This window comes from Lonchura striata, chromosome 29, assembly GCF_050655825.1.
Source record: "Lonchura striata isolate lonStrDom1 chromosome 29, ASM5065582v1, whole genome shotgun sequence".
NCBI lineage: Eukaryota > Metazoa > Chordata > Aves > Passeriformes > Estrildidae > Lonchura > Lonchura striata.
The window spans coordinates 676,370-694,870 of record NC_140731.1 but is presented as its reverse complement, the minus strand read 5'-3'; the positions used below and the strand labels follow the sequence as shown (position 1 = coordinate 694,870).

The 18,501-nt window shown below is 68.5% G+C and overlaps 2 protein-coding genes across 5 annotated transcripts in view; one reads left to right on the top strand and one right to left on the bottom strand.

The window, feature by feature from the left end:
* ITGA7 (integrin subunit alpha 7) overlaps positions 1–10,927 on the bottom strand; it is a 31,365-nt gene extending 20,438 nt beyond the window's left edge. For 2 of the 4 annotated variants that reach the window (XM_085562761.1, XM_085562763.1), the window contains exons 1-5: positions 10,641–10,927; positions 7,047–7,174; positions 6,892–6,971; positions 5,869–6,124; positions 2,459–2,590 (exon numbers count right to left, since the gene is read on the bottom strand). In XM_085562761.1, coding sequence (XP_085418887.1) covers positions 2,459–2,590; positions 5,869–6,124; positions 6,892–6,971; positions 7,047–7,174; positions 10,641–10,894 — 850 coding nt within the window. In that variant the 5' untranslated portion in view covers positions 10,895–10,927. Of the gene's footprint in view, positions 1–2,270; positions 2,391–2,458; positions 2,591–5,868; positions 6,125–6,891; positions 6,972–7,046; positions 7,175–10,640 lie in introns of all 4 variants that reach the window. The other 2 variants (XM_085562764.1, XM_085562762.1) reach the window with 2 other exon arrangements.
* Positions 10,928–14,196: 3,269 nt separating this feature from the next.
* BLOC1S1 (biogenesis of lysosomal organelles complex 1 subunit 1) lies at positions 14,197–18,040 on the top strand. Its single transcript, XM_077788705.2, has 4 exons — positions 14,197–14,330; positions 14,571–14,643; positions 15,869–16,001; positions 17,689–18,040. Exons 1-4 carry the CDS (start codon positions 14,231–14,233, stop codon positions 17,797–17,799), a joined length of 417 nt encoding a protein of 138 aa, XP_077644831.2. The 5' UTR covers positions 14,197–14,230; the 3' UTR covers positions 17,800–18,040.
* Positions 18,041–18,501: the final 461 nt, after the last annotated feature.

Here is an 18,501-nt window from a genome sequence, read left to right as displayed (position 1 = left end):
CCTGCGGGGCACCGGGACACACCGGTCACCACCGGGACCACCGGGACAGAGTGGTCACCCCGGTCCCGGGACCACCGAGAACCCTGCGGGGCAACGGGACAGGGCGGTCACTACCGGGAGCACCGGGACTACCCAGGGGACACCGGGACACACCGGTCACTACCGGGAACAGCCAGGGGACACCGGGACAGACACCGGGACAGGGCGGTCACCACCGGGAACCCTGCGGGGCACCGGGACAGAGCGTGGATCGCCAGAAGGGCAGAATTTGGGGGGGAAATGGCAGAATTTAGGGGGAAAATGGCAAGTTTTAGGGGGGAAAGGGCAAAATTGTGGCTAAAAGGGGCAGAATTTGGGGGGAAAGTGCAGAATTTGGCGGGAGAGTGCAGAATTTGGGGGAAAAGTGCAGAATTTGGGGTAAAAGTGCAGAATTTGGGGGCCAGAGCAGCAAAATCCAGAGCACAGCCCCCTCCCCACATGCCGAGGTTGCCGTGAGCAGCCCCCCAAAGCTCCCCCAAAAAACCCCCCAAAACCCCCCAAAACCCCCCAAAGCCCCCCCGAGCCCCCCCCGAGCCCCCAGCCAGGCTCCAGCCCCCTCCCCACATTCCATGCACCCCCCCCCCCATGCAAAACCAGCGGGGGGCAAGCGGGGACGGGATTTGGGGACACGGGGAATGGGAACAGGGATTTGGGGATTTGGGGACACGGGGATTTGGGGACACGGGGATTGGGGACCGGGATTTGGGGATTTGGGGACACGGGGATTTGGGGACACGGGGATTGGGGACCGGGATTTGGGGATTTGGGGACACGGGGATTTGGGGACACGGGGATTGGGGACTGGGATTTGGGGATTTGGGGACACGGGGATCTGGGGATTTGGGGATTTGGGGACACGGGGATTTGGGGACACGGGGATTTGGGGATTTGGGGACACGGGGATTTGGGGACACGGGGATTTGGGGACAGGGATTTGGGGATTTGGGGACACGGGGATTTGGGGACACGGGGATTTGGGGACAGGGATTTGGGGATTTGGGGACACGGGGATTTGGGGACACGGGGATTGGGGACCGGGATTTGGGGATTTGGGGACACGGGGATTTGGGGACACGGGGATTTGGGGACACGGGGATTTGGGGATTTGGGGACACGGGGATTTGGGGACACGGGGATTTGGGGACACGGGGATTTGGGGATTTGGGGACACGGGGATTGGGGACCGGGATTTGGGGATTTAGGGACACGGGGATTTGGGGACACGGGGATTTGGGGACAGGGATTTGGGGATTTGGGGACACGGGGATTTGGGGACACGGGGATTTGGGGACACGGGGATTTGGGGATTTGGGGATTTGGGGACACGGGGATTTGGGGACACGGGGATTTGGGGATTTGGGGACACGGGGATTTGGGGACACGGGGATTTGGGGATTTGGGGATTTGGGGACACGGGGATTTGGGGACACGGGGATTTGGGGACACGGGGATTTGGGGATTTGGGGACACGGGGATTGGGGACCGGGATTTGGGGATTTAGGGACACGGGGATTTGGGGACACGGGGATTTGGGGACAGGGATTTGGGGACGCAAAAGGGGCGGGGCCGTGCAGCGGCGGGAAGAGGGGGTGATGCGGCCACACGCGCGTGTGCGGGGGTGACACGAGTGGGGACAGGGGCGTGTCTGGGGACACGAGGGCACAGGTGGCACCCGAGCGTGTCACGGGTGGGCACAAGTGACACCCGAGCGTGTCACGGGTGGGCACAGGTGACACCCGAGCGTGTCACCGCCACCTCTGTACAGGTGCCACCCGCCCCCACGGCCACGCGTGACAAAGGGACACCCCCGGAGGCGACACCCCCCGGGGGGACACGCGTGACGGGTGACACCCGTGGGGACAGCATCACACGCGTGTGCCCGCAGGACCCTTCCGGGAGGGGTGGGGGAGGGCGGCAGGGCACGGGGAGGGTCACACACGGCACACGGGTGGCACACGCGTGGCACAGGTGTGGTACACGCGTGTGCCCGCAGGACCCTTCAGGGAGAGGTGGGGGAGCGTCACACATGGCACACGGGTGGCACACGCGCGGCACACGCGTGGCACGCACGAACCCAGGTAGGAATTGTGTGCCTGTGGCACACGCGTGTGCCCGCAGGACCCTTCAGGGAGAGGTGGGGGAGCGTCACACGCGGCACGGGGAGGGTCACACACGGCACACGGGTGGCACACGCGCGGCACACGCGCGGCACACGCGTGGCACGCACGAACCCAGGTAGGAATTGTGCCCCACGTCCGCGGCCGCGCCGGGGACCCTCTCTCCGGGCTGGGGGGTGCGGAAGACCCTCAGGTCGGGGGTCGCGCTCTCCACGTTTGTCACAAAGAGCAGCCCTGCCACGGCCGCGCACACGCGGGGGAGGGGGCGTCAGGGCGGCTCGGGGGGCGCCCCCCCCCCGTACCGAGGTAGCTGTTGGCGGGCACGGGGATGAGGGAGGGGTCCCGCTCCTTCTCCCCCCCCGCTTCGAAGGGGCCCGAGTCCGGCAGCAGCAGCTCCAGGGGGCTCCGGGGGAGCCGCTCCACGCGCAGGGTGCCTGCGGGGCCCGGGGGACCCTCAGGGACCCCCGGGCTGGGACCCCCCCCAGGGGAACGGGGGGACCCTGAGGGACCCCCGGGCTGGGACCCCCCCCCAGGGGAACGGGGGGACCCTGAGGGACCCCCGGGCTGGGACCCTGAGGGACCCCCGGGCTGGGACCCCCCCCCAGGGGAACGGGGGGACCCTGAGGGACCCCCGGGCTGGGACCCCCCCCAGGGGAACGGGGGGACCCTGAGGGACCCCCGGGCTGGGACCCTCAGGGACCCCCGGGCTGGGACCCCCCCAGGGGGAACAGGGGGACCCTGAGGGACCCCCGGGCTGGGACCCCCCCCAGGGGAACGGGGAGACCCTCAGAGACCCCCGGGCTGGGACCCTCAGGGACCCCCGGGCTGGGACCCCCCCCAGGGGAACGGGGGGACCCTGAGGGACCCCCGGGCTGGGACCCCCCCCCAGGGGAACGGGGGGACCCTCAGGGACCCCCGGGCTGGGACCCTGAGGGATCCCCGGGCTGGGACCCCCCCCCCAGAGACCCCCTGGGCACCCCTGCCCCCCCCCCCCCCCACGCCCCTCCCTCCCTCCCCCAGGGCAGCCCCGAGCCCCCTCTTTGCGGGTCCCGCGCCCCCCACCCTCCCAATTGTGGGTGCCACAGACCCCCAAACCCCCAGACCCCCAAACCCCCCCGAGGGGGTCCCGGCCCCTCACCCTTCCAGTTGCAGGTACCCGGCGCCCCGAGCAGGAACAACCCCCCAAACCCCCAGACCCCCAAACCCCCAGACCCCAAACCCCCCGACCCCCAAACCCCCCCGAGGGGGTCCCAGCCCCTCACCCTTCCAGTTGCAGGTACCGGGGTCTCTGATCAGGAACAGCCCCCCACACCCCCAAACCCCCCCGGGGGGGTCCCGGCCCCTCACCCTTCCAGTTGTAGGTGCCGGGCGCCCCGAGCAGGAACAAACCCCCAAACCCCCAGACCCCCAAACCCTCACTATAAGGGGGTCCCAGCCCCTCACCCTTCCAGTTGTAGGTACCGGGGTCTCTGATCAGGAACAACCCCCCAAACCCCCAAACCCCCCGACCCCCAAACCCCCCCGGAGGGGGTCCCGGCCCCTCACCCTTCCAATTGCAGGTACCGGGGTCTCTGATCAGGAACAGCCCCCCAAACCCCCAGACCCCCAAACCCTTACCATGAGAGGGTCCCGCGCCCCTTACCCTTCCAGTTGTAGGTGCCACAGCCCCCCAAACCCCCAGACCCCAAACCCCCCCGGAGGGGGTCCCAGCCCCTCACCCTTCCAGTTGTAGGTGCCGGGCGCCCCGAGCAGGAACAGCCCCCAAACCCCCCGACCCCCAGACCCTCACTATAAGGGGGTCCCAGCCCCTCACCCTTCCAGTTGCAGGTACCGGGGTCTCTGATCAGGAACAGACCCCCAAACCCCCAAACCCCCAAACCCCCAGACCCCCAGACCCCCAAACCCCCCCGGAGGGGGTCCCAGTGCCCCTCACCCTCCCAGCTCTGGGTGCCACAACCCCCCAGACCCCCAAACCCCCCCGGAGGTGGTCCCGGCCCCTCACCCTTCCAGTTGCAGGTACCGGGGTCTCTGATCAGGAACAACCCCCCAAACCCCCAGACCCTCACTATGAAGGGGTCCCACGCCCCTCACCCTTCCAGCTGCAGGTACCGGGGTCTCTGATCAGGAACAACCCCCCAGACCCCCAAACCCCCAGACCCCCAAACCCTCACCACGAGGGGGTCCCAGTGCCTTTTACCCTCCCAATTGTGGGTGCCACACCCCTGACACCCCCAAACCCCCCGGAGGGGGTCCCGGCCCCTCACCCTTCCAGTTGCATGTACCCGGCGCCCCGAGCAGGAACAAACCCCCAGACCCCCAGACCCCCAAACCCCCCGGAGGGGGTCCCACGCCCCTCACCCTTCCAGTTGCAGGTGCCGGGCGCCCCGAGCAGGAACAAACCCCCAAACCCCCAGACCCCCAAACCCCCCGGAGGGGGTCCCACGCCCCTCACCCTTCCAGTTGCAGGTACCGGGGTCTCTGATCAGGAACAGCCCCCCAGACCCCCAGACCCCCAGACCCCCAAACCCCCCCGGAGGGGGTCCCAGTGCCCCTCACCCTCCCAGCTCTGGGTGCCACAGCCCCCCAAACCCCCAAACCCCCAGACCCCCAAACCCCCCGGAGGGGGTCCCGGCCCCTCACCCTTCCAGTTGTAGGTGCCGGGCGCCCCGAGCAGGAACAAACCCCCAAACCCCCAGACCCCCAAACCCCCCGGAGGGGGTCCCGGCCCCTCACCCTTCCAGCTGCAGGCACCGGGGTCTCTGATCAGGAACAACCCCCCAAACCCCCAGACCCCCAAACCCCCCGGGGGGGGTCCCGGCCCCTCACCCTTCCAGTTGCAGGTACCGGGCGCCCCGAGCAGGAACAAACCCCCAAACCCCCAAACCCCCAGACCCTCACTATAAGGGGGTCCCGGCCCCTCACCCTTCCAGTTGCAGGTACCGGGGTCTCTGATCAGGAACAGCCCCCCAGACCCCCAGACCCTCACTATAAGGGGGTCCCGGCCCCTCACCCTTCCAGTTGTAGATGCCGGGCGCCCCGAGCAGGAACAAACCCCCAAACCCCCAAACCCCCAAACCCCCCGGAGGGGGTCCCGGCCCCTCACCCTTCCAGCTGCAGGCACCGGGGTCTCTGATCAGGAACAACCCCCCAAACCCCCAGACCCCCAAACCCCCCGGGGGGGGTCCCGGCCCCTCACCCTTCCAGTTGCAGGTACCGGGCGCCCCGAGCAGGAACAAAGCCCCAAACCCCCAAACCCCCAGACCCTCACTATAAGGGGGTCCCGGCCCCTCACCCTTCCAGTTGTAGGTGCCAGGCGCCCCGAGCAGGAACAAACCCCCAGACCCCCAAACCCCCAGACCCCAAACCCCCCCGGGGGGGTTCCCAGTGCCCCTCACCCTTCCAGTTGTAGGTGCCGGGCGCCCCGAGCAGGAACAAACCCCCAAACCCCCAGACCCCCAAACCCCCCGGAGGGGGTCCCGGCCCCTCACCCTTCCAGTTGTAGGTGCCGGGCGCCCCGAGCAGGAACAAACCCCCAGACCCCCAAACCCCCAGACCCCAAACCCCCCCGAGGGGGTCCCAGCCCCTCACCCTTCCAGTTGCAGGTACCCGGCGCCCCGAGCAGGAACAACCCCCCAAACCCCCAGACCCCCAAACCCCCAGACCCCAAACCCCCCGACCCCCAAACCCCCCCGAGGGGGTCCCAGCCCCTCACCCTTCCAGTTGTAGGTGCCGGGCGCCCCGAGCAGCAGGTAGCGGCGGTCGGGGCTGAAGTTGGCCGCCAGGCCCTGCTGGCAGCTGCCGAAGCGCTCGTGGCCCTGCGGGCGGCCCTGGCAGAACTTCCACTCGCCGCCGTCCAGCTCGTCCCGCAGCCGCAGGTCCTGGCTCAGCACGAAGCAGCGCCCGATCACGTCCCGCGTCTCCAGCGGCTGCGCCACGCGGTGCCGCACCTCGTACCGGTGAGCGCAGGTCTGCGGGGCAGCCCGGGGGTCACCGGGAGCCGGGGGACGCCGAGCGCACCCGGTTCGAGGCGTCCCCGGTAACCCCCGGTGTTCCCCGTGTGTCCCTCGGTGTTCCCCGTGTGTCCCCAATGCCTCCCGGTGTCCCCCGGGGCTCACCGAGAGCCGGGACACCCCGAACCCACCCGGTTCGAGGTGTCCCCGGTGCCCTCCGGTACCCCCCGATGTTCCCTGTGTGTCCCTCGGTGTTCCCCGTGTGCCCCCCGGTGTTTCCCGGTGTCCCCCGGGGCTCACCGAGAGCCGGAACACCCCGAGCACACCCGGTTCGAGGCGTCCCCGGTAACCCCCGGGGGTCACCGGGAGCCGGGGCACGCCGAGCTCACCCGGTTCGAGGTGTCCCCGGTGCCCCTCGGTGTTCCCCGTGTGTCCCCCAATGCCTCCCGGTGTCCCCCGGGGCTCACCGAGAGCCGGGACACCCCGAACCCACCCGGTTCGAGGTGTCCCCGGTGCCCCTCGGTGTTCCCCGTGTGTCCCCCGGTGCTCCCGGTGCTCCCCGGGGGTTACGGAGAGCCGGGACACCCCCGAGCCCACCCGGTCTGAGTTGTCCCCGTTGCCCCCCGTTGCCCCCGGTTTGAGTTGTCCCCGATGCCCCCGGTGCTCCCGGTGCTCCCGGTACCCCCGGTACCCCCGGTGCTCCCGGTGCCCCTGGTGCTCCCGGTGCTCCCGGTGCCCCCGGTGCTCCCGGTGCTCCCGGTACCCCCGGTACCCCCGGGGCTCACCACGACCTTCCCGCCGGGCCCTTGGCTCTTGACGCTGACCCCCAGCCACTGCTCCTCTTTGCTCTCGCTCTGCGGGTCCACTGCGGGGCACGGGGGGGGTCAGCCCCGCCGGGACCCCCGCCCGGACCCCGGGACCCCTCCCGGTGCCCGCTGACCTCCCTCGTCGATGGGCACCCGGCGGCAGTCGGCGGTCCCGGTGCTCAGCGGGCAGGCGAACAGGGCCCCGCTCCGGTTGGCGCCTTGGCCGGGCAGCGCCCGCGCTCGGGGGGCTCCCACCAGCAGCCTGGCACGGTGGGCACCCCCTCGTCAGGGAACGGGGGGTCCCGGGGGTCGCAGAGACCCCCCCGGGACTGCCCGGGACCCCTCGGGACCCCCCAAAACCCCCGGACACCACCCGGGACCCCCCGGGACCCTCGGGACTGCCCGGGACCCCTCGGACACCCCCAAAACCCCCGGACACCACCCGGGACCCCACAGGACCCCCCGGGACCCTTCGGGACCCCACGGGACCCCACGGAAACCCCCCCGGGACTGTCCGGGACCCCTCGGGACCCCTCGGGACCCCACGGGACCCCTCGGGACCCCACGGAAACCCCCCCGGGACCGTCCGGGATCCCCCGGGACCCCCCTGGGACCCCTCGGGACCCCTCGGGACCCCCCCGGGACCCCCCGGGACCCCCCGGTAGCAGCTGTGCCGCCCCCGCGCAGCTGTGCCACCCCCGTGCCAGCGCCGTGCCAGCCCGGCCGGGCAGCTGCTGGCCCGTGACACGCGTGGGGACAGGAGGGGACATTCCGGACACCCCAAAACCTTCGGACACCCCCGGGACAGCCCCGGACACCCCCGGGACAGCCCCGGACACCCCCAAAAACCCCCGGACACCCCCGGGACAGCCCCGGACACCCCCAAAAGCCCCGGACACCCGCGGGGCGGCCGCGGCCGCCGCGCCCGGGGGTGGCGGTGACCGGGGGTGGCGGTGACCGGGGGTGGCGGTGACCGGGGACGCGGCGGCGCCCACGGGGGGCGGCAGGGAGGGAGCGGCGGTAAAAATAAACCGGAATTGGCTGCAAATAACCCCGCGGCGACATGCCCGAAAATGGACGGAGCGCACCGAGGCACCGGGGGCCCCACGGAGCCGCGCCGGGGCGCCCGGAGAGGGGACAGCGCGACAACGGCAGCCCCGGCCCCGCCGGGGACAGCGGGGACACCGGGGGACACCGGGGACAGCGGGGATACCGGGGACACCGGGGGATACCGGGGGATACCGGGGAATACCGGGGACAGCGGGGAGAGCGGGGACACCAGGGGATACCGGGGACAGCGGGGGATACCGGGGAATACCGGGGGACACCGGGGGACACCGGGAGACAGCAGAGGACACCGGGGGACAACCGGGGGACAACCGGGGGACACCGGGGGACAGCAGAGGACACCGGGGGACACCGGGGGACAGCAAGGGGACACCGGGGGACAACCGGGGGACACCGGGGGACAACCGGGGGACAACCGGGGGACACCGGGGACACCGGGGCCGCGCCGGTGGAACCGAGCCCCGCGCGGCCCCGCCAACGCCTGCAGCGGGCACCGGCGGCCAAAGCCGCCCTCGGTGCCAAGAACGCGGCGCGGGCGGCGGCGGCGACACCGCGGCGACAGCGGCGACACCGGGAGGGCGGGACACGGAGGGGACGGGGAGGGGGGCGCGGGTGACAGCGAGCGGGAGCTGCCCGGTGCGGGGGTCCCCATGGCTGAGACCCCCGGTAACGGCCCGAGGTGCCCGGGGGGTGTCGGGGGGGACGCGGGGACACGGGGGACACGGGGACACGGGGACACGGGGGACACGGGGACACGGGGGTAGCAGGACACGGGGGACAGAGGGACACGGGGACACGGGGACAGAGGGACACGGGGGACACGGGACACGGGGACACGGGGACACGGGGGACACGGGGGACATTGGGGTAGCAGGACACCGGGACACGGGGACAGAGGGACACGGGGGTAGCGGGACACGGGGGACACGGGGACACGGGGGACACGGGGGACATTGGGGTAGCAGGACACCGGGACACGGAGGACAGAGGGACACGGGGGTTGCGGGACACGGGGGACACGGGGGACACGGGGACACGGGGACACGGGGACACGGGGACACGGGGGACACGGGGACAGAGGGACACGGGGACACGGGGACACGGGGGACATTGGAGTAGCAGGACACGGAGGCCACAGAGACACGGGGACACGGAGGACACGGGGACTCAGGGCCGTGGCCGGCAGTCGCGGGTGGGCGTTCGCCGCACGGCCCGGGGGGTCCAGCCGGGGGGTCCCTCCAGCCGAGCGCTCGCCCCCCGAGACCCCCGAGACCCCCGAGCCCCCCGAGCCCCCCGAGCCCCCCCCGAGACCCCCGAGACCCCCCGAGACCCCCCGAGACCCCCGAGACCCCCGAGACCCCCCCGAGCCCCCCGAGCCCCCCGAGCCGCCCCCGAGCCGCCCGAGTCCCCCGAGACCCCCGAGCCCCCCGAGACCCCCCGAGACCCCCGAGACCCCCGAGACCCCCCCGAGCCCCCCGAGACCCCCGAGCCCCCCGAGCCCCCCCCGAGCCGCCCTGCCCCGCTAATGCCGAATAATGCCGGGCCCGCCGGCGCCTCCGCTGTCCCCGTCCCGCTGCCACCGTCCCTGTCCTGTCCCCGTCCTTGTCCCCTCTGTCCCCGTCCCCTCGTTCTGCCGTGCCCTGGGCTCGGTCCCGGGGGTCCCGGTCCCCCTCAGCCCCGCGGCTCCCGGTGCTCCCGAACCCCCAAATTCCCGGGGGTCCCGGTCCCTCCCCAGCCCCGCGGCCGGTTCGGTTCTCCCGTTCCCCCCCCGCCCATTCCCGCGGCTCCCGGTGCTCTGGATCCTCCCCAAATCCCGGGAATAGGACCCCCCCAAACCCCTGAACCCCCCAAATCCCCCTCGCAGGATCCCCCCCAAATCCCCTCCCCAGGATCCCCCCAAACCCCTGAGCCCCCCAAAATCCCCCTCGCAGGATCCTCCCACCCGGGGCGCTCCCATCTCCCCTCTGCCCCCCCAATTCCCGGGGGTCTCCCGCCCAGCCCAGCCCAGCCCAGCCCGGGGGTCGCGTTCCCCCCGCGCTCCCCGGGACCCCCGGGACCCCCGAGCCCCCCGCGCCCCCCGGGACCCCCGCGTTCCCCCCGGGACCCCCGCGTTCCCCCCGTGCCCCCCGGAACCCCCGCGTTCCCCCCGAGCCCCCCGCGCCCCCCGGGACCTCCGCGTTCCCCCCGTGCCCCCCGGGACCCCCGCGTTCCCCCCGGGACCCCCGCGTTCCCCGGGACCCCCGCGTTCCCCCCGGGACCCCCGCGTTCCCCGGGACCCCCGCGTTCCCCCCGGGACCCCCGCGCCCCCCGGGACCCCCGCGCTCCCCGGGACCCCCGAGCCCCCCGCGCCCCCCGGGACCCCCGCGTTCCCCCCGGGACCCCCGCGTTCCCCCCGTGCCCCCCGGAACCCCCGCGTTCCCCCCGAGCCCCCCGCGCCCCCCGGGACCTCCGCGTTCCCCCCGTGCCCCCCGGGACCCCCGCGTTCCCCCCGGGACCCCCGCGCCCCCCGGGACCCCCGCGCTCCCCGGGACCCCCGAGCCCCCCGCGCCCCCCGGGACCCCCGCGTTTCCCCCGGGACCCCCGCGCTCCCCGGGACCCCCGAGCCCCCCGAGCCCCCCGCGCCCCCCGGGACCCCCGGGACCCCGGGACCCCCCGCTCACCAGGCGGCGGGCTCGGGGCTCAGCTGCCGGTGCAGCGCCACGGCCGCGCCGAAGAGGCTGCCCCGCTCGCCGTCCTTCAGCACCGGGCTGCTCCCGTCCAGGTTGAACGCGGCGGCCGCCGGTGGCCACGGCGGCGGCCCCGGTAGCCGCAGGAACAGCCCCGGTAGCCACAGGAACAGCCCCGCTAGCCACGGGGCCGGCCCCGGTAGCCACCGGGCCAGCCGCGGTCGCCGCCCGCAGCCCGAGCTCGCCATCCCCGCGCTGCCGGCGCCGCCGCCCGCGGGAGGAGCCCCGGAGCTCCCGGGGGGCGGCCCGGGCCCGGCTCCGCCCGCGGGACCGGGGAACCCCCGGAGACCCCACCCCGGGGTGCGGCCGGGCGGGAGCGGAGAGCGGGAGGGACCCGGGGGCGGGAGGGGCACCGGATACCGGGAATGACCCAAAGTACCGGGAGGGACCCAAAATACCGGGAGTGACCCAAAATAAATACCGGGAGTGACCCCAAATACCGGGAGGGACCCAAAATACCGGGAGTGACCCCAAATACCGGGAGGGGCACCGGATAGCGGGAATGACCCAAAGTACCGGGAGGGACCCAAAATAAATACTGGGAGTGACCCCAAATACCGGGAGGGGCACCGGATAACGGGAATGATCCCAAATAACGGGAGGGACCCAAAATACCGGGAGTGACCCCAAATACCGGGAGTGACCCCAAATACCGGGAGGGACCCCAAATACCGAGAGGGGCACCGGATAACGGGAGGGGCACCGGATAGCGGGACTGACCCCAAATACCGGGAGGGACCCCAAATACCGGGAGGGGCACCGGATAGCGGGAATGATCCCAAATACCGGGAGGGGCACCGGATAACGGGAATGATCCCAAATACCGGGAGGGACCCCAAATACCGGGAGGGACCCAAAATACCGGGAGGGGCACCGGATACCGGGAGGGACCCAAAATAAATACCGGGAGTGACCCCAAATACCGGGAGGGGCACGGGATAACGGGAATGATCCCAAATGCCGGGAGTGACCCCAAATACCGGGAGGGGCACCGGATACCGGGATTGATCCCAAATACCGGGACTGGGGGGGCTTTGGGGTCCTGGGGGGGTTTTGGGGGTCCTGGGGGAGTTTTGGGGTCCTGGGGGAGTTTTGGGGGGTCCTGGGGGAGTTTTGGGGCTCCGAGGACCCCCTGAACCCCCAAACCAGCAGGGGAGGACCCAAACCCAAGGGGGGGACACGGGGGGGGTCAGCGATGTCGCGACCCCCCAAAATTAATCGGGATTTTTTGGGGGGGGATCAGGGATATCGCGACCCCCCCAAAATTTAATCGGGATATTTTGGGGGGTCGCGACTCCCGTGCGCCCCCTCCCCCCCGGGATATTTTGGGGGGGATCGGGGATTTTGGTCACTTTTTCCGGGCTATTTTTAGCTCCTCTCCAAAGCTCCCGGGGATTTTTGGGAGCCGCCGGGGCCGTGGGAACGGCGGAGGATTATTTTTATTTCTTTTGCAATTTTATTTATTTTTTGGGGGGGGGGTTCATTTATATTTATCCTTTAATTTTATTTTTATTTTTGGCGGTGGTTCATTTTTATTTATTACGAATTTTATTTTCATTTGAAGGGGGGGGTTCATTTTTATTTCTTATTAAGGGTTTAATTTTTATTTCTAATTTTATTCTCATACGGGCAAGGTTCATTTTTATTTATTTTTTGGGGCTTTATTTTTATTGATTTTTCATTTTATTTTTCTTTTTGGGCTTTTTTTTCTGACTTTCTTTCTGGGGTTTTGGGATTTTTGTTGGGGAATTTCTTTCCAGGGATTATTTTCGGGATTTAGCGTCAGGATTTATTTTGGGGGTTTATTTTCGGGATTTATTCTCAGGATTTATTTTCGGGGGTGTTGTTTCAGGGTTTATTTTTGGGGTTTATTTCTTTATTTCAGGATGAACATCCCAAATTTTATTTTTCCCCATTCCCGGGTTATTTTCCCCATCCCAGGATATTTTTTCCCATTCCCAGGACACTTTTTCCCCTATTCTGGATTATTTTCCCCATTTCCAGGTTATTATTTTCCCTGTCCTGATTTATTTTCCCCCTATCCCGAATTATTTTTCCCTGTCCCGGGATATTTTCCCCCATTTCTGGGATATTTTTCCCCATTCCCAGGTTATTTTTTCCCCAATTCCCGAGTTATTTTTCCCCAATCCGGGGTTATTTTCCTCCATTCCCGGGTTATTTTTTTCCCTATCCCGGGATATTTCCCAAATTCCAGGATATTTTTCCCCATTCCCGGGATTTTTTTTTCCCATTCCCGGTTTATTTTTGGCCGCCGTTCCCACTCGAATTCCGGCGGCTGGAACTGGGAGCACTGGGATAAACTGGGAATGAACTGGGATGGACTGGGATGGACTGGGATGAACTGGGATGAACTGGGATGGACTGGGATGGACTGGGATGGACTGGGATGGACTGGGATGGACTGGGATGGAACTGGGAGGAACTGGGATGGACTGGGATGGACTGGGATGAACTGGGATGAACTGGGATAGACTGGGATGAACTGGGATGGACTGGGATGGAACTGGGAGGAACTGGGATGGACTGGGATGAACTGGGATGGACTGGGATGGACTGGGATGGACTGGGATGAACTGGGATGGACTGGGAATGGACTGGGATGAACTGGGATGAACTGGGATGAACTGGGATGGACTGGGATGAACTGGGATGGACTGGGAATGAACTGGAATGGACTGGGATGAACTGGGATGGATTGGGATGAACCGGGAATGAACTGGGATGGACTGGGAATGAACTGGGATGAACTGGGATGGACTGGGATGGACTGGGATGAACTGGGATGGATTGGGATGGACTGGGATGAACTGGGATGAACTGGAATGAACTGGGATGGACTGGGAATGGACTGGGATGAACTGGGATGAACTGGGATGGACTGGGATGAACTGGGATGAACTGGGATGGACTGGGATGAACTGGGATGGACTGGGATGGACTGGGATGAATTGGGATGAACTGGGATGGACTGGGATGAACTGGGATGAACTGGGATGGATTGGGATGGACTGGGATGAACTGGGATGAACTGGAATGAACCGGGAATGAACCGGGAATGAACTGGGATGGACTGGGATGAACTGGGATGAACTGGGATGAACTGGGATGGACTGGGATGAACTGGGATGAACTGGGATGAACTGGGATGGACTGGGATGAACTGGGATGAACTGGGATGAACTGGGATGAACTGGGATGGACTGGGATGAACTGGGATGGACTGGGATGGACTGGGATGGACTGGGATGGACTGGGATGAACTGGGATGAACTGGGATGGACTGGGATGAACTGGGATGAACTGGGATGAACTGGGATGGACTGGGATGAACTGGGATGAACTGGGATGGACTGGGATGAACTGGGATGAACTGGGATGAACTGGGATGAACTGGGATGGACTGGGATGAACTGGGATGAACGGGACCCCCCCCAACCCCCCCCATCAGGTCACGTGTCCCTCCGCGGTCACGCGCCGCTGACGCTCGGGGGGGCGTGGCCCGCATGTCACGTGTCCCGCGGCGGTCACGTGGCGCGGCCGCCATGCTGTCCCGGCTGCTGAAGGAGCACCAGGCCCGGCAGAGCGAGCGGCGCGAGCTGCAGGGTGAGCCCCGCCCCCGGCGCCAGCGCCGCCGCCCATTGGCCACCGCGCGCGGGCACCGGCACCCCATTGGCTGGCGCGGCTGTCTGTCAAAGCGAGGCGGGTGGGGGGGGGAAAGGGCGGGAAGCCTGAGGGGTGATGGGGGGGGGGGGGGGGGAGGTCGCGGCTCCGCGCGGTGACGTCACGGGTGAGGGTGGCGACGTCACGCGGGGCGGTGTGACGTCACGCGGGGTTCCCGCGCAGAGCGGCGCCGCAGGGACGCCATCGCGGCCGCCACGCGGCTGACCGAGGCCCTGGTGGATCACCTGAACGTGGGGTGAGCGCCGGGAGCCAAACCCGACCGGGGACCCCCCCAAAACCCCAAATCCAAATGGGGACCCCCCCCAAACCCCAAACCCGACCGGGGAGCCCCCCCAAAACCCCAAATCCAAATGGGGACCCCCCCAAAACCCCAAATCCAAATGGGGACCCCCCCCAAACCCCAAACCCGACCGGGGACCCCCCCAAAACCCCAAATCCAAATGGGGACCCCCCCAAAACCCCAAATCCAAATGGGGACCCCCCCAAAATCCCAAATTCAAATGGGAAATCCCCCCCAAAACCCCAAATTCAAATGGGGACCCCCCTGGGACCCAAATCCAAATGGGGACCCCCTCCAAAACACCAAATCCAAATGGGGACCCCCCCCCAAAATCCCAAATTCAAATGGGGACCCCCCCTAAAACCCCAAACCCGACTGGGGAACCCCCCAGACCCCAAATCCAAATGGGGACCCCCCCCCAAAACCCCAAACCCTGCCTTGGACCCCCCCACCAAACCCGCCCTGAACCCCTCCGGGGACCCCAAACCCCGAACCCCACCTGGGTGTCCCCCAGGGTGTCCCCAGTGTCCCCCCACTGTCCCCACTGTTCCCATGTCCCCTGCGTGTCCCCACTGTCCCCTGGGTGTCCCCAATGTCCCCCCACTGTCCCCATGTCCCCTGGGTGTCCCCAGGGTGGCGCAGGCCTACGTGATCCCACTGTCCCCAGTGTCCCCTGGGTGTCCCCATGTCCCCAGTGTCCCCTGGGTGTCCCCAATGTCCCTGTGGTGTCCCCACTATCCCCCCAATGTCCCCCCAATGTCCCTGTATCCCCTGGGTGTCCCCAGGGTGCCGCAGGCCTACGTGTCCCCAGTGTCCCCAGTGTCCCCGTGTCCCCTGGGTGTCCCCAATGTCCCCCCAATGTCCCCTGGGTGTCCCCACTGTCCCCTGGGTGTCCCCTGGGTGTCCCCAGGGTGGCGCAGGCCTACGTGTCCCCAATGTCCCCTGGGTGTCCCCAGTGTCCCCAGTGTCCCCTGGGTGTCCCCAATGTCCCCTGGGTGTCCCCTGGGTGTCCCCAGGGTGGCGCAGGCCTACGTGACCCCCATGTCCCCACTGTCCCCTGGGTGTCCCCAGTGTCCCCAATGTCCCCTGGGTGTCCCCAATGTCCCCACTGTCCCCTGGGTGTCCCCAGTGTCCCCTGGGTGTCCCCACTGTCCCCTGGGTGTCCCCTGGGTGTCCCCAGGGTGGCGCAGGCCTACGTGAACCAGCGCAAGCTGGAGCAGGAGGTGAAGACGCTGCAGGCGCAGGCGGCGCAGTTCGCGCGCCAGAGCGGCCACTGGATCGCCATGGTGGAGAGCTTCAACCAGGCCCTCAAGGTGGGACCCCCCCCAAATCCCCCCGGGGCCGCGGGGGTCCCACCCTGACCTGAGAGTGGGGAGGGGGCAGGGAGAGCCCCCGGGATGGTCCCAGCCCGGCCGGACACTGGGGAGGGGTCCCACACTGGGGAGGGGTCCCACCCTGGGGAGGGGTCCCATCCTGCCCTACTGCTGGGGAGGGGGTCCTACCCTGCCCTTACTGTGGGGAGGGGTCCCACCCTGGGGAGGGGTCCCACCCGGGAGGGGTCTCACCCCACTCTGACAGTGGGGAGGGGTCCCAGCCCCAGGGAGGGGTCCCACCCTGAGAGTGGGGAGGGGTCTCACAGGAACCCTCTGGGATGGTCCTGACCCACCCTGACAGTGGGGAGGGGTCTCACCCTGGGGAGGGGTCCCAACCCTGGGGAGGGGTCCCACCCTGACATGACAGTGGGGAGGGGGCAGGTGGGGAGCACCCAGGATGGTCCCAGCCCGGCCGGACACTGGGGAGGGGTCCCACCCCACTCTGACAGTGGGGAGGGGTCCCACCCTGGGGAGGGGTCCCACCCTGACATGACAGTGGGGAGGGGGCAGGTGGGGAGCACCCAGGATGGTCCCAGCCCGGCCGGACACTGGGGAGGGGTCCCACCCCACTCTGACAGTGGGGAGGGGTCTCACAGGGACCCTCTGGTATGGTCCCACCCCCATCTGACACTGGGGAGGGGTCCCAGCCCTGGGGAGGGGTCTCACCCCACCCTGGCACTGGGGAGGGGGTCCTACCCTGGGGAGGGGGCACACAGGGACCCTCTGGGGTGGTCCCAGTCCTGGGGAGGGGTCTCACCCTGCCCTGGCAGTGGGGAGGGGGCTCACTGGGACCCTCTGGGATGGTCCCACCCCAACCTCACAGTGGGGAGGGGGCTTGTGGAGACCCCGGGGATGGTCCCAGCCCTGGGGAGGGGTCTCACCCCACTCTGATGGTGGGGAGGGGGCTCACAGGGTCCCCCAGGATGGTCCCAGCCCGGCCTGACAGTGGGGAGGGGTCCCAGCCCTGGGGAGGGGTCCCACCCTGGGGAGGGGCCGCCCCCTCCCCAAACCCCCCAGGAGCCACCCCCTCCCCAAAGCCCCTCCCCAAACCCCCCTGGAGCCGCCCCCTCCCCAAGCCCCCTCCCCAAACCCCCCAGGAGCCACCCCTTCCCCAAGCCCCCTGCCCAAGCCCCCCAAGAGCTGCCCCCTCCCCAAGCCCTCTCCCCAAACCCCCCTGGAGCCGCCCCCTCCCCTAACCCCCTCCCCAAATCCCCCCTCTCCCCAAGCCCCCTCCCCAAATCCCCCCGGGAGCCGCCCCCTCCCCAAAGCCCCTCCCAAACCCCCCTGGGAGCCGCCCCCTCCCCAAGCCCCCTCCCCAAACCCCCCAGGAGCCACCCCTTCCCCAAGCCCCCTGCCCAAGCCCCCCAAGAGCTGCCCCCTCCCCAAACCCCCTCCCCAAATCCCCCCGGGAGCTGCCCCCTCCCCAAACCCCCTCCCCAAGCCCTCTCCCCAAATCCCCCCTCTCCCCAAGCCCCCTCCCCAAATCCCCCCGGGAGCCGCCCCCTCCCCAAAGCCCCTCCCCAAATCCCCCCGGGAGCCGCCCCCTCCCCAAAGCCCCTCCCAAATCCCCCTGGGACCGCCCCCTCCCCAAACCCCCTCCCCAAACCCCCTCCCCAAACCCCCTCAGGAGATCGGCGACGTGGAGAACTGGGCCAGGAGCATCGAGCTGGACATGAGGACCATCGCCACCGCCCTGGAGTACGTCCACAAGGGGCAGCTGCAGCCCCCCTGCTCCTGAGGGACCCCCGCGACCCCCCCAAACCCCCCAAAACCACCAAACCCCCCGGGACCCCCCAAACCCCCCCAATAACGGAGGGCGGGGGTCTCACCGCGCCGTCCTCGGCTCCCCCCGGCGCTGGCAGCGGTGCAATAAATCGGGGGGGGGTCCGGGGGGTGAGGGGGGGTCGGGCCGGGCCGGGGGGACCCTGGCACGGCCCCCCCAAATCCCCCCTAAGCCCCCTGATCCTCTTTAGCGCTCAGCCGGGCTCTGGGGCTGCTTTCAGCGGGGACAAAGGGACCCTGTGCCCCAAATCCGGGGGGGGGTCCCCAAATCCGGGGCAGGGCTGGTCTGGGGGGGCAGGGCTCGTTTTGGGGGGATTTCCCCCAAATCCGGGAGGCAGGGCTCGTTTTGGGGGGAGCAGGGCTCGTTTTGGGGTGATTCCACCCAAATCTGGGGGTCAGAGCCCGTTTTGGGGTGATTTTCCCCCATTGGGGAGGTCAGGGACCATTTTGGGGTGATTTTCCCCCATTGGGGGGTCAGAGACGATTTGGGGTGATTTTCCCCCATGGGGGGATGGTCAGAGCCGATTTTGGGGTGATTTTCTCCCATTGGGGGGGGTCAGCGACCATTTTGGGGTGTTTTTCCTCCATTGTGGGGGGGTCAGGGACCATTTTGGGGTGATTTTCCCCCACTGGGGGGGGTCAGAGCCGATTTTGGGGT

Bases quoted from the DNA above. Each gene is read 5' to 3' on its own strand.
- BLOC1S1 (XM_077788705.2), top strand. From the start codon at position 14,231: ATGTCACGTGTCCCGCGGCGGTCACGTGGCGCGGCCGCCATGCTGTCC. The intron at 14,644-15,868 runs GTGAGCGCCGGG...GGGTGTCCCCAG, and splicing joins GTGGATCACCTGAACGTGGG to GGTGGCGCAGGCCTACGTGA. The intron at 16,002-17,688 runs GTGGGACCCCCC...AAACCCCCTCAG, and splicing joins GCTTCAACCAGGCCCTCAAG to GAGATCGGCGACGTGGAGAA.